General features: G+C 37.0%; 1 protein-coding gene across 1 annotated transcript in view; it reads left to right on the forward strand.

Moving 5' to 3' along the window:
• RSBN1 (round spermatid basic protein 1) overlaps nucleotides 1–25,762 on the forward strand; it is a gene marked incomplete at its 5' end in the record, with an annotated part of 41,296 nt that overhangs the window by 10,138 nt on the left and 5,396 nt on the right. Inside the window, 3 exons of the mRNA XM_080916500.1 lie at nucleotides 3,098–3,771; nucleotides 22,759–22,896; nucleotides 23,833–23,975. Of these exons, the coding sequence (XP_080772626.1) occupies nucleotides 3,098–3,771; nucleotides 22,759–22,896; nucleotides 23,833–23,975 (955 nt within the window). The remainder of the gene's footprint in view (nucleotides 1–3,097; nucleotides 3,772–22,758; nucleotides 22,897–23,832; nucleotides 23,976–25,762) is intronic.

The following is a 25,762-nucleotide window of genomic DNA, read 5'->3' on the forward strand; positions in this document are numbered from 1 at the left end:
CAGTTGGGGCACTTTCTTCTCAGTCTTAATTTCAGTGGCAGGTCTAGGTTATAATTCATTTTTCCTATACCTCCTTTGAAGATTCCTTCTGAAACTTAAAACCTGATATTTTCAGAGATGTTCTCCCCTTCCCCTTGGAATTACTATAGGATTTAGTAGGAGGGGCAATTAGATGAATATTTTTGAGTTGGTTTAACCTTTATGTTGAATGACATTTATTCCTTAGAAAAACTGCCTAAATTACTGATTTGCTATTAGGAAAAGTATTTATGTTGGTAAAAGATATAAATGATTTGGGTGTTCTAATTAACTATGATATAGTTCTATGTAGAGTGAAATTGGTTTATTTTTAGTTGCCAGTATAAGCAATCTGATTTTATATGTTATTATAGTTACATTATAAATGAAGTCTTTTTATTGTGTTTTTATTGTTTGTCCTTCTCCCATCTTTTTTTTTTTTTTTTTTTGAGGCCACTTCTCATTTTGACTTTCTCTGCTTGTGCCTCTTGAATGCAGAGATCACAAGGGTGATTTCCATGCCTGGTTTGTTGTTGTTTTAACACAAGTTTTAAACACCTCATATGTTGTTCACATACTTGCATTTTAAAATACTTTATTTAGATTTTGTAATTGTTGTAGAATATGGTCATTCAGAATGGTTTTATATAAAATCTTTATTATGTTTTATGCCAAATAAGTTCTTTATAAGTAGGTATCTATGTTAACGGAATTACTTTTGTTGGAAATATTATTGCTTGGTAGATAAATTCTCTATAGTAAATGCTAGGCTAAGTTTAAAGGTTAGGGCTATAATTGTTATTTAATTTCAAAGATTTTTTTGACAAGTCTATTTTCTCACTACTAAACAAAAGATATCTTTCTATACTGCCATTGTCAATTCATGCCAACTATTTAAAACTTGAGTCAGTTTTGAAATTATAACTTTAATTTGCTTACTATAGAAATTGGAAACTATAGCCAGGCAGAAGAGAGACATTTTTAATCTGCTACCATTGCTAACTACCAGTGATACCTTAGCACACATGCCTCCAGATATTTTTCTGTATTATGTATATAGTGCATACATAGATAAAGCAGTTTCCCCAACTCTAGATCTTTTGCTTCTCTTTAGAAATTCACTCACTCCTAGCTCTTCAAATACCCAGATCTCTTATTATTTAAAACTCATTCTAAATTTCACCTCTGAAAAGAGATGCCCTAAAATCCAGACTGGCCTTTGTTCACCATCTACTGCTTGTTAGTACTTAGCTGCTTGGTCTCCTCCAGCTAGTTTATCTGATCCAGAAGAGTAGAGAAGACTGTGTCTGTGCTGTAGTCAACACTGTAGCTAATGTTGGAGTGCACCTAGCACATGGTATGTATGTTTGTAATAAATTCAAGTGGGCGAGTGTTAAATAAAAAATGGTAAGTGCTCTGGAATAAAAGGTAGTGTATACTCTTGACCTCAGATTACTTCCAGTTTAGAAGGAAGGTGGAAAGTTAAGTATGTAGTATGTAGACTCTGGAATGGGAAGTGCTGTGTTGGGAAGTGCAGCATTAATTCGTATTCTCTGTTAGATGGGGAAGCTATGTCAGTTTCTCTACTCTACTTTTTATAACGGCTTAATAATGTATGCATGTAGTATGTAGCTATCAGAATTTAATCTCCATATTAGGCAGCGTAGAGGATTTTTCTTTTGTTCTTTAAAAGATCCTGTTATGGCTATCTTTGTAGATGTTCCAATCATATCTCAGATAACTTTGACTTAGAATTGTTTTTTCTGGATCTGGAGTTTATACATATATTCAAGGTTTGCAGTACAATCACCAAATGGTCATTTGTGAATATCAGTTTTTTTTTTTAAATAAGATTTTGGGGTCTAAAGATTTTCTATCTGTGACCTTTGGTGAGTGCTTTAGTGAGCACTCTATATTTGCTTTGCTCCTCCATAAAACACTGTAGAGAGTGACTTCCTCAGATCGGGTGTCAGTGAAATGCTGTGTGCAGAGTAAACTTGGTCAAGTAATTTGTCCCCATTTGCTGGGGTTTGCCTCTGGGATTTCTTTTTGATGTCTTGCTGTGTGTGTGTGTTACCTTTCTTTTACTTTTTCCCATGAGAAGAAGAAAAGGGCTTCTATTCCAGGTCCTTGTTGAGACAGCCTTGCCTTAGAGCCAGACTAACTTGCAGTTCTTCCTCTTTTGTCAGTCCCACAGACACTTGAAGAACAGCTGTGTGCTACCACCCAGGCCCAGAGGATATTGTAAAGTCTCAGACTTTCCTGAAGAAAAGTAATGACCACTTTTAAGAGACACAGTAGGAGAAAGGGGTGACAAAAATGTAGCAAGGCAGAAAGGGAGGAACAAGAATACTTGTGCAGAGTAGAAAGCAAGGTGAAAGGGATGTGGGAGTGGGAGTGGCCATCTGGGTCATCAGTCTCTGTGTCCTATAGTTGAGTGGCTTCTTCCTCTACCCTACCACTGCAAGACAACACTGCTTTTAAAACCCATTTATAGGTAAAATATTGTTTTATGGCTTAATTTTTTTTGGCTCAACTGTGTGTACTATACAAATAAATAGACTGACAGGAAAATGTGAAACACCAAACTTTAATTCAAAATTTATGTGAGTAACTAAACAGATACTTCATATGGCATAGCATACACTAGTTCCATCTTTTATCTTTATTACAAGTCCTATGAAAGGTATCTTCTTCTCTCTCTCTCTCTCTCTCTCTCTCTCTCTCTCTCTCTCTCTCTCTCTGTGTGTGTGTGTATGTGTGTATTGTATATGTTGCTGGGGTGTGTGTTGTCCATGGCCTTGCATATATGAAGTAAATGTTACATACCATTCAGCTTTAGTTCTACCAGTATCTTGTTACCAGGTTTTTTGTTTTTGTTTTTAGTATAATCTTTGACTTAGAATATTACAATATTTTAAGATTTTGTATCATTTTTTATTTCTAATGATAAAAGTTGTAATAATATTCTCAGAAATTAAGGAGAGGGTTTTTAATTTTAGATCAGATAGATACCTTAAGACACGTGTATATTGACACTGGTCCTAGCAACTAACTTATTTTTAATTATTGTGGCCAGAAACAGCAGATGAAAATGGTAAAACCCAGAGAGCTGATGATTTTGTCTTGAAGAAAATAAAGAAGAAAAAGAAAAAGAAACACCGAGAAGACATGAGAGGAAGACGCCTTAAAATGTACAATAAGGAAGTACAAACCGTGTGTGCTGGCCTGACCCGCATCAGCAAAGAAATTCTCACCCAAGGACAGCTAAATAGCACTTCAGGAGTTAATAAGGAGTCCTTCAGGTATTTGAAGGATGAACAACTGTGCAGATTAAATTTGGGCATGCAAGAATATCGGGTGCCCCAGGGAGTACAGACACCTTTTACAACGCACCAAGAACATTCTATTCGCAGAAATTTCTTAAAAACAGGTACTAAATTTAGCAACTTTATTCACGAAGAACACCAGTCCAATGGAGGTGCTCTTGTCCTTCATGCATACATGGACGAACTCTCATTTTTGTCTCCAATGGAGATGGAGAGATTTTCTGAGGAGTTTCTTGCTTTGACATTCAGTGAAAATGAGAAAAACGCTGCCTACTATGCTTTAGCAATAGTGCATGGAGCGGCTGCTTATCTCCCAGACTTCCTGGACTACTTTGCTTTTAATTTTCCCAACACTCCAGTGAAAATGGAAATTTTGGGCAAGAAAGATATTGAAACAACCACCATTTCAAATTTTCATACTCAGGTAAGGTAAAATTATTGTTCAATTGGATAGTAAATACAGTATCTCAACAGTATTGACTTCATTGTGTTGTATAACACACCTGCATACATTATAAAAAGTCCTTATAATAAAAGTACTTTAAACTGTCTTTTCTTTACATTGTAATCCCTAACTGGTGAGACTTTGGTGTGGGACTTGTACTTGCTTGAAGAAGTGCTTTATACATGATTATGAGTTTATGGAGGTAAGATTGAACATGCATCCAGGCTTTACATCTGGGTAGAACTAAAGAGTAGAGTGCATGATGGAGACACAGTGGCCTCGGGATAGCATCAGTGAAGACTCTGACACTAGGGTAGAAAGTGGAAGGGTGTTGGCTTATTTATTTACCAGGTTTTGCGTTAGTTCTTTCAGTAACTTGTTGGCAGTCTTACCCCAGAGATCCACCCCATTTGTGTGACTTGTGACTGGAGAGACCGCCATTGCCTCTGCTCCTTTTGCCTGTGCACTGTTGTAGGTCAAGACATTTTCTGATTGAAGCCTTGCTTGGGCAGTTAGGCTTAAGTCAGCAGGGAAACGTTCCTGTCTAGCCATTTTTAGCCAAGTGTTCCTTTCAATGGAATTGTTGTAGAGCATTAAAAAGAACATTAACGAATCTGAAGGTTTTTAAACGTTTTTGTTTTTGTTTCTTTGTTTGCTTTTCTCAGATTGTAAATACGAATGGACAGTGCTAGGTTTATACTATAGGTATCGCGGAAGTTTAGTGGAGACTATTTCACATTTTAAAGATTTATATAATCTGCTTTTCAGGTTTTATAGTGATTTACTGCCATTCTTTCCCTTACATTTTTTTGAGGTAAATGAAGTTACACAATCCGACTCTCAGCTGCTTCCATTATAGTGGGTTCAAGCTGCTTAGACACCTGAACCCTCTTCTAACTTGGATTTTTTTAGTTAATCTTACCATTCTTGCCTCCAATGAGGGGAGTATCCAATTTAGATTTATGGACTTAAGAATTTCTCTAATTGAAGTTCTCTCTGCAGTAGAGAGAGCAGGAGCAGCTAATCTGGAGAGGTCGCAAGATGAGTCTGCCCAAGATGTTGGAACTCCATGTGCAATAAAGGGCTTCGTCTTGGATTTTGGCCTTGTTACTGCAATCAGGTACCAAAGTACTGACTTTTGTAGTAGATTTTCCTTTCTTTTTCTTTTTTAAAGGAGTTTTTCCCTTTGAAAGTTAAAGAATCCTACTTTGATAAATACTGAAAAAGAGACAAGAAAACAACGCTAGTCTGTAGTTGGCGAAGGTAGTGCTGAGAGTGGGATTTACATGTTCCATCACTTTTTTAGATTAGAGAAATGAAATAAATTTTCTATTCTGACAGACCAGGAAGTGTGTCTAAAAAAAATAAGCCAGAAATTTGGGGAGAGATAAGGTTTTGTAAAGGTGACTTTAAACTTTCACTTTAGTCTATAGATTGAGTTTGTATGTCAACAGACAATACTCTGACTAAATAAGACATCTCAAAATGGTATTCCCTGCTGATTTTTGTCTTCCAATTAATTTTTAAGATGGAGCTGATATTTAAATGACTGTACCAACAACTTACCTTGAGTTTTACTTTGTGGTTTATAAAGTAAGTACCCTTAAGGACTATGTTAGATTATTATAGAATTGGATCTTACTGCTTTAGTCATGTAAGAGATTGAAGACTGGATCTTGTGGTTATGCTCCAGTAACTTAAGTTTTGATTAGTCCAAGAACCTTGAGATTTGCATTTGTAAAATCTTTGATGGATGTGAACACATCAGTTTACATTTGTTCATGGCTTGTGGAAATGTTCATATCAAGAGTATTTGAAACAACCAGGAGGTAGGTAAGCAGTTTGTTTCTGCTGCCATTGAAGATACTGTTCATCTGTTATCCAGTCAAACAGTCAGCAAGTAGAAGAGGCAGGATAAAAGCTGAGGCCATCTGACTGCTTAATGTGACCGCTGGGAAAGAGATTGCTGCTTCTGTTTGTCTTAACATTGTGGTTATGAAGCTAAAATTGTATTTCAGTATAAAGTCAGAGGAACTTTGTTTTTAATATTTTTAAAAACAAATATGCATAGATACCTGGAATTAAGTGAGCACATGGGGTATTTTGGAAATCTGTGTTCTGTTGTCTTAGGAACTTCTGTCAAGCTATAAAGTCAAGTAAAATTGGTGGGTTTTTTAAAAAAAAATTGTTTTGTTCACAGTTTAAACATGTAGCCATAATAGTTGTTCATGACTGTATTTCAAGATAGGTTTCAGCTTTTGTTGAACACCTACCAGGTACTGGGCACTCAGCTTTTAAAAGGACTAACTGGTGGATTTAGCCCAGTAGAGAGGTGAGTAAAGTGGCAATTATAAAACAGTTTAAGAACAGAGGTGTGCACAGGGAAAAACCCTGTTGTTGAAGGAGTAGGTTTGGTGTTGAGAAGGAATATTTTAAAAGCATGCTATGCTTAAGGAGGCTCTTAAGAGCAGATCAGTACTTAACTTGGTGTCTTAGCTAGGGTTTTACTGCTGTGAACAGACACCATGACCAAGGCAAGTCTTATAAAGAACAACATCTAATTGGGGCTGGCTTACAGGTTCAGTTCATTATCAACATGGCAGCATCCAGGCAAGCATGGTGCTGAAGGCTTCTAGCAGAATACTGACATCCAGACAGCTAGGATGAGGTCTTATAGCCCATGTCCACAGTGACACACCTGCTCCAACAGGGCCACACCTTCTAATAGTGCCACTCCCTGGGCCGAACATAAGCAAATGATCACACTTAGTATGGTCATTGTTAAACAGAAGGAGTTTTAGCCTGTGAAAATATACAGTCTTGAGAATGTGCCACATTTGGAGAGCTGCAAATAGCATGGTGAAGCAAAGAGACCCTCTGGTTGTTAAAGAGTGGTTAGAGTGAGAGGAGAGGGAGAGAGAATAAGACTGAGAGGTAGTCAAGGGTGTGAAAAGTGCTATATGATATACTAAAACACTTTTTCTAAAGGTAATGGGGCATTATTAGTCACTTTTCATAGGGGGAGTACCAACAAATTATACTTGTAAAGATTAAATGGTAAGGTAGAGAATGAAAATGTGGGAGAAAGTGAATTTGGAAATAAGAAAACTGATTAGGTTACTATAGTAACTAGATCAGAAAAGTTCCATATCCAAACTGATAACAGTTTTGGAGAAAAGAATGAGATTTGAAGAATTATTAAGTGGAGGCTAGCTGGGGTTAGTGAAAGAGAACCAGTTTTAAGATGTGGCTTAAAATAGGAGTCGGAGATAAGGAAGGCCATTATAGGGTTTACAAAAGCTGAGGAGGTGGGAAGGTGGGTGCTGTGGTACTTAAGAGATTGTTTGGTGTACTTCTAACACTCACCCTATCTTTAGTGCTAGAGATAGAAACCAAGACTGTGTGTGTACTGCACAGGTGTTTTTCTGTGGAGCTAGCAAGTCCTGGCTGTTGGAGATATTTTGAATTGGAGGTGTGTATTTGAGCTTATTTATAGAAAGATTTCTTAGTAGCTGAATATGTGGATCTAAGGTTGGAAAAAGCAGGGTTTGGGTTAATTTAACACATAGGCAAACTAGAGATGATGGTGGAATGGAGAAGAGGTGAATAGAGAGGTGTAGTATACCTGTGTGGAAGTGTGAGAATTTGGGAAGAGACCCCAAAATGAAGGCAGACAAGGATATGTTTCCTAGATTTTAACAGCAATGGGATGATAAAAATACAATATAGCCAGCAGATGGGATGGCACAGTGGTTAGAAACAGGTGCTTTGTACTCATGAGGCCTGCGGTTTGGATCCTATCACCCGTTTAACTAGCTGGGGGTCTTGCAAACACTGTAACTCCAGCTCGTTGATCTGATGTCCTTCTACAGCCTTTGCGCACACACAGGCATGCATATCACACTTGCAGATACACTCATACACACATAAAAGAATTACACATTATGCTTGTAGACAGAAGCCCAGCTTGGCTGTCTGTCCTCTGAGAGGTTCTACTCAGCAGCTGACTCAGACAGATGCAGAGACTCAGAGCCAAACATAGGATGGAGCTTTGGGACTTATGGAAGAGTTGGGGGAAGGATTGAAGGCCCCAAAGGGGGTGGGAACTTCAGAGAACTAACCTGGACCCTTGGGGACTCTGAGAGACTGAACAACCAACCAAAGAGCGTACATGGGCTGGACCTAGGCCCCCAACACTATGTAGCGGATGTGGGTCCTGAACAACTGGAGTGGGGACTCTTCCTAAAGCTGTAGCCTGTCTGTGGAATCCATTCTCCCTAACTCGGCTGTCTTGTCTGGCCTTGGGAGAAGTCCTAGCCCTGCATGAACTTGATGTGCCAGGGTTGGGGGATACCAAGGGGGTCCTCCACCCTCTCAGAGGAGAAGAGGAGGGGTTGGGGGCAGGACTGTGTGTGGGGGTACAGCGATGGGGATGTAAAGTGAATAAATAAAAAAATTACATAGCATGTGATGGATCAAGTAAGATGAAGATGGAAAAGTGTTAGGCTTACAAGTCAGAAATTTAATTGGAAACATCATAAAGACTAGTGCTTTGCAAATGCTGGGATAATGGTAGTGGATCTTAAGTATTGTAAATTGTAGTGTTTCCTTAGAACTTTGCTATCAAAATATGCTTGAGTATTTTTGGCAACACCATAGTGTATGCTACAAATGCATGCTCTTGCTTTTACTGAGATCTTCCAAATTAGAATCTGGATGTCTGAAGGTTCCTGAGATGATTATTATGCATATGCTGATTCACTAAGCACTGCTTTAGAATTGTGTCCTCTAGCAGAAGTCTGTCAATATGAAAAGCACATTCCAGGTGGGGTGTATCTGGTGAATGATGAGGATAGTAGGCTAAACAGGTGGGCATAAGTGGTTATTAAGTAGGTTGAAGCTATCCCTAGGTGGTTTGGGAACTCCAGCATTCCAGATTGTCACAATCAACAGAATTACCAGTTAATAAGCCTTTTAGAATCTTTAACCTAACCTCAGGCACCTCATCTTTTCTCCCCTGGGAACTTTAACTCATGAAGTAAACTGTAGGCTTGTTTCATACAGGAATAGTTAAGAGTTTCGATTACTTTTATATTTTTTAGTTAGTATATTGGGTCAAGCTAGGACCCACTTATAGGCTGTTTTCTTTTAAGTTTTTTTTTTTTTTAAGATTTAAAAAATTTTATTCATATGAGTACACTGTAGCTGTTTTTTCTTTTTTTAAGAAACACTAGTAGAAGACATCAGATTCCATTACAGATGGTTTTGAGCCACCGTGTGGTTGCTGGGAATTGAACTCAGGACCTCTGGAAGAGCAGTCAGTGTTCTTAACCACTGAGCCATCTCTCCAGCCCTTCCCTTGTGTTTTTTAAACAATCAGCTTAAATAGGCTTTTCCCTGAAGTACAAGTTTTATGGAACAATTCATCCCTCATATGCAGGGTTTTTAGTATGATGATACATTTCAAGCTTGGTGTTGTTCTGAGTATAAATGGGTGGGTAGTTTTAGAAGTTGTGTGTATTGGATACACAGTGGGACTTAGCTCTCAGAAATGTTATAGGTTAACCGCAATGTTGCGTGTGTAACGTAAAGAACCATGTGTATGTAGACAAGAGCCATGTGTGCATAGAGAGGCTGTTGGTTAATATTTGGTGGCTATAACAAACATGAGTGCATGCTAAGTGTGATTAATTTCCACACTGTTCTCTCCTGACACTAAGGTGGTTTTCCCTGTCGCCATTGTCTTCTGCTTTCCTGGCAGCTTTACTTTGTTCTCCTCTGCTCTCTTCCTTACCTCCTTGTACTACAGCTGACCTGTTTCTTCCTCCACCCACTGTGCTGTAATATGCTTTAGGACATGATAGAACTCAGCTTATTGCTTTCATTGGAAATACATGTCATGATCTCAGATTCCTTTGTAGCTTCCTGTTCATTAACTCTGGAGTAAGTCTGAGATACATGCCCCAGATGACTCAATCCCTGTAATCGGGGAAATTTTAAGAGGCATTGTTTTGCATCACATGTTCTATATTATTACTGTAATTCTTTTCATTTGACAAGTAGGTACAGTCTTAGATTTTCTTTTTTTTTTTTACTTTTTTTTTAAAAATATTTATTTACATATATGAATACACCTTTCTTCAGACATACCAGAAGAGGGCATCAGATCCCATTACAGATGGTTGTGAGCCACCATGTGGTTGCTGGGAATTGAACTCAGAACCTCTGGAAGAGCAGTCAGTGCTCTTAACCACTGAGCCATCTCTCCAGCCCCCGCAGTCTTAGATTTTCATAACATTGTAAACTGAGACATGATCTTGTCTAACATCTATGTAGTACAAAATTATTTAAAAACTCCTTTGAGGTTGATAATCAGTCCTCTTCCTCCTCCACCACCTCCTGTTCTTCAGAAATTTTTTTTGTATGTAGTTTTCCCAACTGATGGTCTACTTTACTTAATTTTGTAATCTCACTTTTATTACCACGATTACTTGCATATACACATACATAGCAGGCACATGTGTAGGTTAAAGGACAACTTAGAGATTTTTTCCTACTACTGAGTGGGTCCTGGGCATTGAACTCATCAACCCATTAGGCCTGGTGGCAAATGCCTTTACCCTTGGAACAACATTTTGGCCTTAATTTTCATTTTTGAGTGGGTGCTTTTTTGTTATATTGTTATATTTTGTTATATTGCTGTGGCTGATTTTCATCCCTTGGGCTAAGGTTGGTCCTCTACTCACCCCTCCCCTTTTTAAAATTATGTATATTTTCTTTTTGTTCTGCTGTTTCCTTTTTCTATTGTAGATGAATTTTAGATAAATGGGTTGAATTGGAAAAGTTTCATTCTTGTTTGCTGTTGCTTTTAAAATCATTTTGTTACTTTGTCATGGGTGAAATTATCTTAATTATTAAGTTAATCAGATTTTCTTTTATGTTTTGTCACTACATATTCTGTTTGTCTTAGTGTTTTATTTATATTATAGGTTTCTTCAAAAGTGATTGGTGTTCTGTTCATATTTAAACAAGAGTTACCATAAAACTGGTCAGAAGTCCTGCAGTCACATATGTGGGATTTACCAGTTTGTGACTCAGTAGGGACTCCACAGCATTGTGAGTAGAGCTCTAAATATCAGTGTTTTTACTCTGGGGCTTTTAATTTCTAGCAAAGAACCATTACATTTTGCCAGGGAGTTAGAATATGATATATCTTTCTCTTCAGACATAGCTGTGGAAGAGAGATGAAGAAGTGTGGAATTATCTTTGGTGTCTATTTGTATAATCCATCTCAATAGCCTTATTTATTCATACTTGCAAAGCTCCCTTTTTTGATAAGATAATATTTATAGATTCTGGGAATTTAGAGCTGTACGTCTTTGGGTTATTTGTTCTACCTGTCCCATGCTTTAAATTCGTGGTGTCCAAAACAGGTACCACCTTCCTATCCAAACTCCTTCCAGAAAAGAGAATGAGTAATATTTTTTATCTAGTTAGTAGTAATCCGTGATACATTTTCCTGTTTCCTGTCAGATGCAGTCTTTCTCTAAGTCCTGCTAGTTTAATCGTCTAGATACCTTACACACACACACACCCACACACACCCATATACATACATATACACATACATAAGCATATGTATATATATATGTATATTATGTATATGTATATATGTATGTATATTATATTTTCCTTCTTTTAAAATTAGTTCACTGCCTTTGAGCAATTTCTTACTTGGAATATTATAGAAATCTTCTAACTGCTCTCTTTCCCTTGTTTCTCTGAACTTTATAAACAAATAAAAATACCCTGGATTGGATGCCAGCATTGTAAACCAGATATGGTGGTATATTCCTAGAATCTCAGTATAGGGAGGTAGAGGCAGGAGGACCACAAACTCAAGGTCATTTTCAACTACATAGTGTGAGTTCTAGGACATCTTGGGTTACATGAGACTCTGCCTTAAAAACTTGACAGAGGCAAGTATGGCTTGCTGTGAAGACACACACATTATCCTTCTAGCTATGTGGAACGTTGAGGTAAGGTCTCTTGAGCTCTAGAGTTTGAGGCCAGCATGAAAATACAGTAAGACTACCTAGAGTTTGTTTAGTAACTCTAAAACAAAGACAGAGGCAGATTGGGAGTCTTTCTTTTCCTTTAAACCTAATGGATCGGTTGGTCGGTTGGTTGGTCTGTCTGTCTGTCTGTCTCCCTTCCTCCCTCCTTCCTCTCTCTCTCTCTCTCTCATTCATTCATTCATTCATTCATTCGAGACAGGATTTCTCTGTGTATCCCCGACTGTCCTTGAACTTACTCTGTAGATCAGGCTGGCCACAAACTCAGAGCTAGTGTTAGTAGTTCTTAGATTTTTCTCCCTCTGTAAGCTTGTTCTCAGATTTTAGCTTAAGGTTACTTTAAAAGACATTTTATACTCTGTATCATAGTGTTCCATTTTCTATTTTGAAGACCTCACAGTTTACAATTCAATGTTTTGTTTATGTCTTTCCCCACTAGACTAAGCTTTAAAGAGTCAGGAATAGATTTGGCTTGCTGAATCTATTGAGGACAGTCCTGGCATATAATAGAAATTTATAGTGAATGAATGGTTTGGGTTTTTTTTTTTTTTATAATTCTTATTCTTGTTTAAGATTATATAAGTCTACTTCCTTAAAATTCTTAGTCTGTTTTCTGTTGCTATCACAAACGAGCAAAAGTCAGGTACATTGTAAAGACAAAGATTTTAGTTCAGTGTTCTGGGCATTCAAGGGCATGTCACTGACATACATTTGGTTCTGTTCTGGGTGAGTGTGATCAGTGACCATGTAGCAGAGGGGTTCAGAAGAGCTAGGTACCAGCTCATTTTTAACAGACTCTTAGGAATGTTCTGTGTTCTGTGTGTCAACCTTCTGAGGTGATGCCCAGTGTCCTAATTATCTCCCACTGTGCTCTACCATGTGTCAGCAGCACCACACTAAGACTGAGCTTTTCAGCACCCTGTGGGGGACAAACAGTCATCAAAGTATTTGGAGACTGTTGTGTTCTCTTTTAATCTTTTATCAATAATTAAAATGTACTTTTAACTTGTACTTCTCATTTGTTTGGTTTGCAAGTATCTAATCATAATTACTCTCTTTTGGGTGTAGTGTAGTGGTAGATTTTTTTTTTCTTTTTTTCCCCTTATGTTCAGGTCAGGCTATAATATGCCAGTGTCATCTGAGCTACCAAAATGACCATAACAAAGAATCCAAATATGGTGGCTAGGAAAGAATGTTTTTCCTCTGTGATAGTCTGAAGTTTAGCAACATTGCTTTACGTTATTCAGGATCCTGGTTCTCTGTCTTTAAGTTTCATTTATGCTTGGATGGGCCTGGCTCTGTAGCACACAGGGTTCTGCTAGCAAAGAACGAGGAAATGAAAGGCAAGATGGTTCCTTATGAAAACTGCATTTTTAGCTTGCCATCCTATTGGCTATAATTTAACCACAGGGTATACTTAGTTACCAGGGATCCTAGCTCACTGGCCATATGCCCAGGAAATTCTCACTAAAAACAAGAAAGACAGAATACTTAGGAATAATTAGTGGTTTGCTTTTTGGCATCAGATTCCCTCAGTTCGTACATGTTACTGTGCTTATAAATGCTGTTCACAGTCTGGCTTGTGTTACTAATTATTTAAATAACTGACAAAAATTTGCATTTATTAGACTTTTTAATGTAAGTGACAGTGTTGATCAATAGCTCTTCTTTTTTCTTTCTCTTACCCAGAGTATAATGTTTGATTACTGTGTTTCTACCCTTAATATACATAAATTCAACAAATATTTACGTGAGGCATGTTATATTTCAGATACACTGCAGTGAATAATAGACTTTATATTTAGACATGTTACTTGTTTTCTCCTGTGAGTGCTTTAATGTGGGGTAGGTAAACTTTGTTTTTTGGTTTTTGAGAGGGTTTTTCTATGTAGCCCAGGCTATTCTAGAACTCACTGTAGAATAGGCTGGCTTTGCCCTCAGAGATCTATCTGCCTCTGTCTTCAGTGTTTGGAACTAAAAGCATACACCACCATGCCCAGCTGGTAATTTTTTTTTTTTTTAATTGAGAACTGCATAGTATTTTAGGAGCATACTGCCTTTATTTAAATTGGGGTGTATAGGGGCTGGAGAGATGGCTCAGATGTTTAAGAGCACTGACTGTTCTTCCAGAGGTCTGAGTTTAATTCCCAGCAACCACATGGTGGTTCACAACCATCTGTAATTGGATCTGATTCTTCTTTTGGTGTGTCTGGAGGCAACTATAGTGTACTCATATAAATAAACTTAAAAAAATAAATTGGGTGTATAAACTTTTAATACAAAAGACTGCATAGTATCTGCCTCTCTCTCAAGTACTTGCTGCTTTAATTCTGCCATTGTGTGTAAGTAGAAATGAATGGGTAGGATGTTTTCCTGTCCAGTTTGGCAGTCCTGGGTTTGGTCTGTTAGAGTTTGTCAATGTCTGGTCTAAATTATCAGCTTCTAATTTTTTCTTTATCAATCATTGGTTAACTTCTTAAACTAGTGTTTTAGTAAAGATGCATTCTGGGTAATATTTCTTCTTTTCTCAAACCTAATATTCTTGGCCATTGTTTAAAGTGCTATTCTTAAGTTATTGTAGTTGTCTTCTCCATGTGGTTTATTTGCTCTGTTTTTCCCCTTTTTCTGTGTGATCCTCCCATCTCAGCTGTCTTTTAGTTTGATAGTTCATTTACTTACTTTTTCAGATATTTGTAACTCTTTAATTTTTGTACCTTTGTTTCTCTATAGTTTTTTTTTAAGTCTTAGTAACTGTAAAATTAGACTGTCTAGATAATGCCAGTGGCTTTACCTGTATGTATATGTGCCATTGTGTGTGCCTGATGCCTGCATAGGTGTCTGAAATGGGTGTCACATCCCCATTACAGAGAAGACTTTACCTTGGAAAGTCATTTTCTTTTTTCCTTTCCTTTCCTTTCCTTTCCTTTCCTTTCCTTTCCTTTCCTTTCCTTTTCCTTTCCTTTTTCCTTTCCTTTTCCTTTTCTTTTTCCTTTTCCTTTTCTTTCCTTTCCTTTTCCTTTTCCTTTCCTTTTTCCTTTTCCTTTTCTTTTCTTTCCTTTTCCTTTCCCTTTTCCTTTTCCTTTTCTTGTGTGTGTGAAGGGAAAGTAGTTTTCTCCTGCTGTCAGTATTCTTTGTTGCCTTTTACTCCTCTGGTGTAGGGATTAGATTTGCTCCTTCCATGTTAGCCTAGCTATTAGTGTTGTTCTTGTTCAGGTCTTAGGTAGCCATGTTAGTAATATTTCATAGGTGTATTGTCTTTGACATTTCTAGGAGGTACATTATCACAGCAAACTTCCTGTTCTTTTCTTCCCTGGTGTTGTGCTGTTGATGTAGCAGTTGGAGCTGAGCACCACATTGACACTTATTCTCTGCATTTTAATTGGTTATGGTTTTCTATAATGTTCTCCATCTGTTGCAAGGAGACATTTTGTTGACAAGGAACAAGACTTATTTTTATCTGTAAGAATAAGAATAAAGATATTTAGGATGCATTTAGGGTTTATGCTGGTTTAGTAAAATGGCTATTGTAGATTTTCCATGATCCATGCTTTCATTAGCCCCATAAAGTTGGCTAGGTGTCTATTACGAGGCATAATTTTCCTCTTTTTGAACAGGCCTTAATTCGAACTAGAGAGGATTGCTGTGGAAGTTTCTGGGTATGTGAGGTGATATAGACTCACATGGTCTTTTGCTGATACAGACTTACGTGGTGAGGCTGACTCACACGGTATTTTGCTGAGGCAAGATCTATGGGAGGACATGTAGTGTTTGGAGAAAGTGTAAGTAGGACCCAGTGGACAATGATGGGGCACTTACACAGCTAGCTTTGTAACGCTTTATTGGTCTCCCATCTATCTTCATCTTTGCTGATCTTCACTTCATTGAGAGAGGCATAGCAGAGAACATCTGGTGGCCTGGCTGGTCCTGGTTGCGCTGCTGTATCATGCCATTAAGTGGCAGCCTGGCAGTTTCTGCTGTATTGTGCCACTGCTGCTGATTTGTGTTTGTTATACGGACACTACTGAACTGAACTACTGGAATCCTGACAAATGGAGAATGAAATCACCCAAGGGACAACTTTACTTCTAAATAGGTCTACATTCCCTAGTCCAATTTACCACATTTTCTCCCCTATCTTTGGATGATGGGCTAAAAGGGGGTTAAAATATTTAAAAATTCTTATTTAAAATAAGTTTTAGGAAATCTAAGTCTACAGTTGATGGTTACTGATAAGATATGTGTGCCACTTTTGCACACTTATGGATATTGGGCCATACTGGTTATTGTAGTTCATAGGGTCATAATTGGGTAGGACTGTTTGTTGCTTCCCTCCTTTGGAATCAGTTTTCTATGGAGCCTTCTAGTCACATGAAGAAGGCTTTCAGGTAAGGTGGATCTCTGATTCTCTAGGACCTATGCCTAAAGTACATGATGCTTAGCCATAAGAATTTATCTTCTACCTCTAGAAGGCAACTAAGGGCAGCAACAATAGCCTATAATGTTTTAGGAATCTTTTAGACAGCGCTGACCAGCAATTCAGAAGGGGTCTTGCCTGATATTTGGGGTTTTATTACTAGTTTATGGCTCTTGGAAGCAGCATTGTCAACCCACATGGTAATTTTAATTTAAACTATATATGTAAACATATATAAATGTGTATATTAGTATAATATCTATTAATAGTATTGTATATTATCATCCATATATTAGTATAATATATATTAATAGAATTGTATATTATTATACATATATATTAGCACATATATATTATTTGTAATTTTAGGCACATAGATAATGGTTTATGAGTTTTCTAGACATCCTTTCTGCTATTTTACCCTTTGTCTTAGTTAGGGTTTTATTGCTGTGAAAAGACACCATGACCAAGGCAAGTCTTTTAAATAAAAATATTTAATTGAGACTGGCTTATAGGTTCAGAGGTTCAGTCCAGTATTAAGGCAGAAACATGGCAGCATCCAGGCAGGCATGGTGCAGGAGGAGCTGAGAGTTATACATCTTCATCCAAAGGAAGCCAGAAACAGACTGAGCATTCTCAGGCAGCTAGGAGGAGTGTCTCCAAGCCCATCCCCAGAGTGACACACTTCCTCCAACAAGGCCACACCTTCTACTAGTGCCACTTCCTGGGCCAAGCATATGCAAACCATCACACCCTTCTCCCTCCTGTATTTATCTTTCTTCCTGTCCCTAATTAAAGCACTTTTTCCCATTTCCCCCTTCAAATCATTTTTATCCTGGTATTCAGAGCTCTATTGTCTTTTCTCCAAGTTTTATTTTCCTGGCTTCTGTAGTTACTTGAGGTTATGTATGTGTCTTAGTCTGTGTTCTATTGTTGTAAAGAGACACCATGGCCACCATGGCCACAGCAACTCTTCTAAAAGAAAGCATGGCTTTCTTATAGTTTCAGAATTTTATTCTTACCATAGTGGGGAGCATGAAAGCATGCAGGCATTCATGGTACTTGAGAAGTTGTTGGGAGTTTTTAGTCTCGATCGTCAGGCAGCAGGAAGAGAACCTCTGGGCTTAGAATGGACTTTTGAAAACTCAGAGCCTATCCCCAGGGACACACTTCCTCCAACAAGGCCATTCCTCCTAATTACTTCCAAGTAGGGCCACTCTCTGATGGCTGAGCGTTCAAGTATATGAGCCTATAGGTGTTGCAGTAAATATTAAAAAATAAAATAACTTTACCTCTTTATTGGCCCTGAGGTCTAACTCCTCAGGCCCCACTTGGTCCAAGCCTCCGAGGCCCAACTCTGACCACGCATCCCTTCCCTTGGCGGTCTTACTCTGCCTGCCTTTCGCCTCCGACCCAGATGTTCGTTTACTCCAAAATTCAACACAATCACAACTCTACAGCTTTTCATACAGGTTTATATATTCAACTCTCAACCCACAAACCCTCTACACAACAAGATTGCATCAGATAGACAAAGATACAAACTGCCCTTCTATATGAGATATTAGACCTGTAAAATCCTTAATGTTCATAGCTTTTTAACACCAATCATTATCACCTGGGTCTAGTTGGTACTTAGGAAACTCCTTGTCACCACGACCTTACCCCTCCATCCTCTGACCTCCTCTTACCTCTCAGCCCTCTCTACCTCCCTGGCCCCATCCAGTCACTGGCTTTCCTTTATTTTACTAATTAAAATGGGAAGATTCAGTTGGAGTCATGTGACTAGGCAGCCCTTCTTGGGGAGGTGGGATTAACATTAAAATACAAACAGCTTCAGGACAATTTACATATAGGGGCCATTCTTATTCAGACTACCATAGTACATATATCTGAACATTTGAATTAGGAACCACAGAAGAGAGACACTATCTTACTGGGTCTGGGTGTCCTCACTCATATACCTTTTCTATTTCTATCCATTTACACACACATAACATGAATCATATTGCACTTTTCTTTACAGCTGAAGAGTATTCCATAGTGTATATGTACCACATTTGCATTATCCATTCATTAGTGGAGGGATGTTTAAGTAGTTTCCATTCTTAACTATTGTGAACAGAGTGACAATGAGTGTGTCTAAGCATGTATCTGTGGTCTAGGGTGTCTAGTCTTTGAGATATATAATAAAGAGTGTTACAGCCAGGTCATATGATAAACTCAGTTTTAGTATTTGCAGATTCTACAAACTGATTACTAGAGTGGCTGCTAGTTTGCAATCCCACCAACTATGAATGAGGGTTCCCTCTTTCTCATAGTCTCTCTCTAGCATTTGTTGCTGGTTGTTGTGTTGACATTTGCCATGCTGACTAGGGTAAGAAAAAGTCTATAAAGTTTTGATTTGTATTTTCTTAACTGTTAGGGACAATGAACATTTTTTGAGATTTTTTTTAAGTCATTTTTTAAAATTCTTTTAAGAACTCTGTTCAGAGATCCCAAGACACCTTTTTAAATGGGTCTTTTCTTTTTATTCTGTTTTATTTTTTAGTTCAGCTGGCAACATACTTTTTCATTTTGTAAGGTTTCTCTTCATTCGATTGTTTCTTTAGTTATGCAGATTTTTAATTTTAAGAGGTCCTATATGTCAATTGTTGGTCTCAGTTTCTGGGCAGATCATTTTAGAGAGTTCTTCCTTATACCTATGTCTTATCCGGTGCTGCCTGTATTTTCTTGTAGCAGTGTTAGTACTTCAGGTTTCACATTACTTCTTTAATTCATTTGGAGCTAGTTTTGTGCAAGTTGATAGCTACAGATCTAACTTAATTGAAAACATGTAGACATCTAGTATTCCCAGCACCATTCATTGAAGATACTGTATTTTCTCCAATATAAGTTTTTGACAGTGTTGTTGAATATCAGATGATTGTAGATATATATCCTCATGTTTGGATCTTTGGTTTTGTTCCATTCATTTTCATATCTGTTTGTGTGCCAATACCATGCTGTTTTTATTACTATAGCTTTGTAATATATCTTGAGGTCTTAGAATGGTAAGCCCTCTAGCATTGTTCTTTTTGCTTAGGATTGTCTTGGCGATCTAGAGTCCTTTGCGATCTCATTTAATTTTAGCAGTTTTCCAAGTTTTTATGAAGAATGAGACAGGGATTTTGATGGGATTATATTAAATTTGTAAATGGCTTTTGATAGGATGTTTATTTCCATAGTATTAATTTTACCAACCTATGAGCATGGAGTATCTTTCTGTTTTTTTGTATTTTTCTCTACTTTTCCTTCACAGGTTTAAAGTTTACATTGTATAGGTTCTGTACTTCCTTGTTAGGTTTATTCCTAGATATTTTCATTTCTTTGTTGTGAATGGGAGTGTGTCCATGATCTTTTTTTCTGTATGTTTATTATGAAGAGCTATTAATTTTTGAAGGTTGATTATTCATCCTGCCACATTGCTGAAATGACAGTTATTTCTAGAAGTTTTCTGGTAGAAATTTTAGGTTCTCTTATGTCTCCTGTCATGTCATCAGCAAATGGAGTAGATTCCTTTTTTTCTGTTTGCCTTTCTTTAATTTCATTTTCTTGGCTCATTGTTCCAGCTAGTGCTTTGAGCACAATATTGTGTTTTCTTGGGTATCACTCAGGCATTTATTTTCTTTTTAAGTTCACTGAGTTGTTTCTTTTTCTCTTCTTTAAATCCTTGAATATTTTGAAATTTAAAATTGGTCTTTTAAATTCTGAGTCCTGGTGTTTATCTAAGAAATTTTCATTGGTAAACATTTCTATAGGACAGGTGGATTTTAGTGGGAGGAAAGGAATACTGTCTTGATCTTTCAAATTGTTTGTATTTTTGCTGTGAGATCTGGGCATGTGGACGTCTTTGTTCTGTGGTAAGGACAGAGCAGGTTGGAGCAGCACACGAGGTTTGTATCGTAGGTCAGGTTGGTTCTAAAGGTTGGTTATGGATTAGGTAGGATGAAGTCAAGTGCACAAAGGGGTTTGGGGGGGTATCCAGGATGTATGTCCTGGTCCAAGTCTGGATTTGGGGTAAATCTGGGGTTTGGGAAAAGTATGTATAGTGGGGGAGGATCAGGTGGATTTACCTGGCAACACCTTGGTGCAAGATGTACAGGCTCTGGCTTGGCAGACAGGTTTGAACATGCCTTATGAAGGGCCCTAGCGGGTGTGTGTGTGAGTGGAATATTTATATCCTGATGAGAACCTGGGGGCCAGACTAGGCTGCAGTGTTTGATATGCAGCCAGGTCTAGATATTGGGGTTTGCAGAGGGTGCATTGAGGGGAAGACCAGGCAGACTCATCTGTATAGAAAGACCCTGATGGAGGATGTATAAGATCTGTCTGGGCAAGGAGGATGGAATGTCTTTAATTTTTTGTTGTTAAATGCTGGGATTGAACAAAGGATCTCACATATGCTAGTCAAATGCTCTGTCTGAACTATATTCCCAAACCCTTATTGTTACTATTATTTTAATCTAGTTATAACTTCAAATCCAACTTGCCTAAGACCTGTATTTTCCATAGACTTGATTTCTTTACATGGAAACATGTTTAGCTATGTCTTCTCATTGACCTATTTAGTTACCTAGATGGTTAAGTTAAAATTATAATGGTCAACAATAACAACATGTAAAAATTGGAAGTGAACAAAGATTAAAGTATGTGTGTTAAAATGTGGCAAATCATATAATTCTTTTGGAATAATAGATCAGAAGGAACTTGGTCAGCCATGAAGATTTTAAGCTTAATGGAACTACTTGAAACATTTAGAAAGGGGAAGCTGAATGGTAAAAGTATTTTTTCTTTAGGAGATCCTTAGTTAGGCACTATGTAAGATGGTTCATGGGGAACTCTCATGTAAGGACAGTGATTTTTGAGATCTTTTGCAATTAGAAAAGAAATTATTTCTTGCATTAAGGCACTACTTAGAGCAATAAAATTTGTTATTTAAAGGTTGAGGAAAAGGCTTATAAATTTCTAGTAAGGGAATTGAGAAAATGATTATTAGCATTGTCTTGTGAGCAAATACATAAGTATCACAACAATAAACATACAGGTTTAGGAGTGGAAAGAAAGCTTAGAAGAGAATGTGTTTTAGGCACTGTGTTTGAATGTCTGCAGCCTGACTGAAAGACAGTGTACTTAGAGATTTGACTCAGAGGAACTATCTTCATTTAGAGAGTTAGATACAGAACGTAGCAGGGCAGGTGTAATAACGTTGCATTATAATTTAAAACAGCCATAGATAATATGTTGAATGAGAAATAGGCCAACTCTGAAACTAGAGGAAGGTGCCTGGAAGGAAGCTAAGACAACAGATGACTAGAAAACATTTCTGATTTGTCTGTAGGAGGTCATTACTGGTTTGTTTGGGGGTTGCAGTGACATGAAAAGTCAACAAAAAGTGAGGTGAATTGATAAACACAGGAACTAGAGACAGATATTATTGAAATAGTTTTCTTATGTGGAAGAGGTTTGTATGTCTGGATACATCGGGTGGCAAGTTGGTAAGATTCTCAAGTATAGTTGGACTTAAGGGATGAGGCGTTTGTTGGCTCCTGATTGGGAATGTTGTGAGGTGAACTGATGGTTTGAATGCTTCATGGTTGGGGCTTGCAGGCAGCAGGTGCAAGGTAGGATAGAATACCAGTGAGGGGTAAACCTTGATGTCTAAGCTAGATCTGGAAGAAACTGAAAACAAGAAGGGGCTGAGACTCAGAAATAAGTATAGTTAAGGGAAAGCCAGAGGCCTACTTTAGTTTAAGTAAAGAGATGAAAATGGGTATTCTTATAGTTTTCCAAATAGACTAAACATTATAGCCTCAAAATCTAGAACTAGAATTTTTATAGCATGTTTATTTACTTGATTACGGTTATGCCAGTAACCGTTTAACTCAGTAAAAATTGAACAATATTACTTTTTGGCTTTTTTTTTTTTTTTTTTTGGAGACAGTATTAGTACTCAACAGAAGTGTGAACCTTTTAAGTTGTGAAGGTCCTGATAAGGCAAAAAGTCTTTAAGTGTGAATGAAAATGAACTTTGTTATACTCATGTTCCCTCTGCCTTTCTTTCCTCCCTCCATCTTATCTTCCCTTCAGGTTTTCTTTCTCTTTTCAAACAGGAAGAGGTACTTTATTTTTATTCATGTCACATCAATTAGCCTAGATATCTATGTTTTTTTTGAGCTGTTTGTCAATTGGGTGCTGTTGAATTAAGTAAATTTAAGGTAGTACGCTAGCTTGGTATCCGCCTTAAAGTGAAAGTTAAGTTAAGGAATATATAATGGACATGCAGGATTGCTGTGGCTATGGCAGTTTCTCCCCTGTGCCTTGCCAGTTTTATTGCTTATTCTGTCTTTTCGAAATAGTGTTTACTAAAAACAATTTTTAGTTCTCCTTCTTTATAGTGAACTTTAACCTTTTTCCCTCTCTTTCATTGTATCTCAGGTCAACAGGACATATTGCTGTGGTACCTACCGAGCAGGTCCTATGCGGCAGATAAGTCTTGTTGGAGCAGTAGATGAAGAAGTTGGTGATTATTTCCCAGAGTTCCTAGATATGTTAGAAGAATCACCATTTCTGAAAGTGAGTATTTCTTTAGACTATTAACCTTTTTTCTGTATTATTTCAGTAGATACTTTCAGTTAGAGTATTAAATTAATTTTGCTTACTAAAATTAAATTTTATCACCACAATGTTCATAGCGGCTCTATTTATAATAGCCAGAAGCTGGAAGGAACCCAGATGTCCCTCAGAAGATGAATGGATACAAAAATTGTGGTACATATACACAGTGGAATACTACTCAGCCACCAGAAACAATGACTTAACCAAATTCTTAAGAAAATGGCTGCATCTAGAGAATATCATCCTGAGTGAGATAACCCAGTCACAAAAGAACAGACATAATATGCAGTCACTGATAGTGGGATGCTAACCCCAGAGGCTTGCACTCCCCCAGAAACAACTCACAGACTGTATGAAGTCCAAGAAATAAAGAAAACAAAACAAAACAAAACAAAATATTTACAAAACAAGAAAACTTTAACTATTTCCATGTTACATTTTGTTTTACATGTACTTTAGCTCATTGTAACTATTAAGTTTTCAAGGCATACAATCAAACCTTGAAAAAAATCAAGTACTGACTAAAAAATATATTCATATAGTTTTATGTAAAAATTATGTTAAAATCTGAAAAAAAAGTACTGACAAAAATGTATAATTTTAAGCAAAAAATGTTTAAAATCTGTACATTTTTCCTTGTTTTGTAAAATAAGGTTGTTTTATAAAAATAAAAATTAAAAAAACTAAATTTTATACAGTAGTTTGTGTAGAAATGTTTAGCAAAGTATTATTATTGAATATTTTAGTTTTTTAAAAAATATGTTACTCTGTAATATGGCTTTTATTTCTTCACATACAACATGTGAAATGGCTTTTAGTAGTTTTTTTGGATGGGAGGTAATCTGTAAACAGTCTAAAATCTTTGAAATGTAACTTAATTTCTTTGGTTTCTAGATGACTTTGCCCTGGGGTACACTTTCCAGCCTCCAACTACAATGTAGGTCTCAGAGCGATGATGGGCCTATAATGTGGGTGAGACCAGGAGAGCAGATGATCCCTACAGCAGATATGCCAAAGTCACCCTTCAAAAGACGACGGTAAACATTTATTTTCCTCAAATAAGCAAAACTGCTTTCTTTAATAGATGCTTTATAAAAATGATTGATACCTGAGCATGGTTTTGAAACTTGTCTAGATTTTTGAAGCGTTCCTTTAGGTAAAATTTTAAGTTGTCAGTTGCCTAGTTCAGATAACCTATTACATGGTCAGTAGTATCCTGAAAAATTGATTTTTCTTAAAACTTGTATCTTATAACTTTCTGCAGGATAAACTATCAAATTCTTCTTACTGTGGTCTATACAGAACTTACAATAAAACTGAGTCAGCTTTCAGTCTCTCCTAGCTACTAAATTGAATTTCCAAACTATTTTTTTTCCATTGCTTTTTGCTCTTGAACTGTTCTTTTTCTTTGGAATACCCTTTTTCCCACCTTCCTCTTTGCCTTAGAGGTTTTTAGTAAAGCTTCCAAACTTACTTAGAATCATCTTTGTGGAGCCTAGAACATGCTAATTAGTTCTGTTTCTTACAACATGGTTCCTTGATGATCTTTTTACTATTTTAGTTTCCTAATAAATTTTGAACTCCTTGAGATTGGGGATTGTACTTATGACACAGTAGGAAACATGGTTTGCTGAGGGAAGCATGTACTATTTTGCTATTGCATAAAGCTGTGGTAAGTCATATGCTTCTTTCTCTTTCACATACACAAAGCGAATGTAGATTTCATTTTTGAAAATGCTGTTCAATGAGACTGAAAATGGGAATAGCAGTTTAAAATTAAGCTGAGCATGGTGTTGTATACCTGTAATCCAAGAACTCCAGAGGCAGACCACCCTGGTCTACATAGTAAGTTTCATGCTATTGAGTCTATATATTGAGATCTTGTCTCAAAATAAATAATTTAAAAAAGAAGCAGTTGAGTTTTAATGGATTAGTTTCAACTTTAACTTAAAACTCATAGGACAGTGCTTCCTAAGCATAAAATAGCTTTAGGAACTTAAGATGATCCATGAAAACCTTGATTAAAAACTATGTGAGATTTGGGGATGTGAGTCAGTTGATAGAATACTTGCTCAGCATGTATTTCCTTTTTTTCTCTCTCTCTTTATATGTGTGTTGTATGTGTATGGTATTTGTACCTGTATTTGTGGGTGCATGCATGTGTGCCATGAGCATTGGTGACAGGAGGATATTTAATGCCCTGTTTTATTGATTACTTTCCGAGATCTTATTTTTTGAGGCAGGGTCTCAGTGAACAAAGTGGATAGTGGCCCGCAAACTCCAGTGATCCTCCTTTCTTCACCCTCATAGCACTGGGTTACATGAACTCAGTCTTCATGCTTACATAGCAAGCATTCTTCTCTTCAGCCATCTTTCCTCCATCATGAGATCTCTATAACACTATCAATTGGTTTTATTTTTAATAAACTGATAATAATTGTAAGTATTATGAGGTTCAATGTGATTTGATACATGTCTAAAATGTATGTACAGTGGTCAAATTAGAGGAATTAGCATTTCCATTCCCTCAAACATTTCATATTTCTTAATGATGAAAATCTTCTAGTTACTTTGAAGCATATGTAAATTTTGTAACTTGCTTTACTATACTATAGAATAGTCTTCTAGAATATTTTATCTAGCTGAATTTACTCTTGTAATCTCCCTGTAAAATTATTCTTCTCTAATTCTGTAGTTTCCATTTTCCTGTCTCTTTATCCCCTTCTGCTAACCTCTAGTGACTACTGTTTCTCTGGACTATAGGATGAACTTTAAGCTTTCTTGTATATACTATTTATATCATGAGCACCTTTGGAGATTAGTG

This window comes from Micromys minutus, assembly GCF_963924665.1.
Source record: "Micromys minutus genome assembly, chromosome: 4".
Taxonomy (NCBI): Eukaryota; Metazoa; Chordata; class Mammalia; order Rodentia; family Muridae; genus Micromys; species Micromys minutus.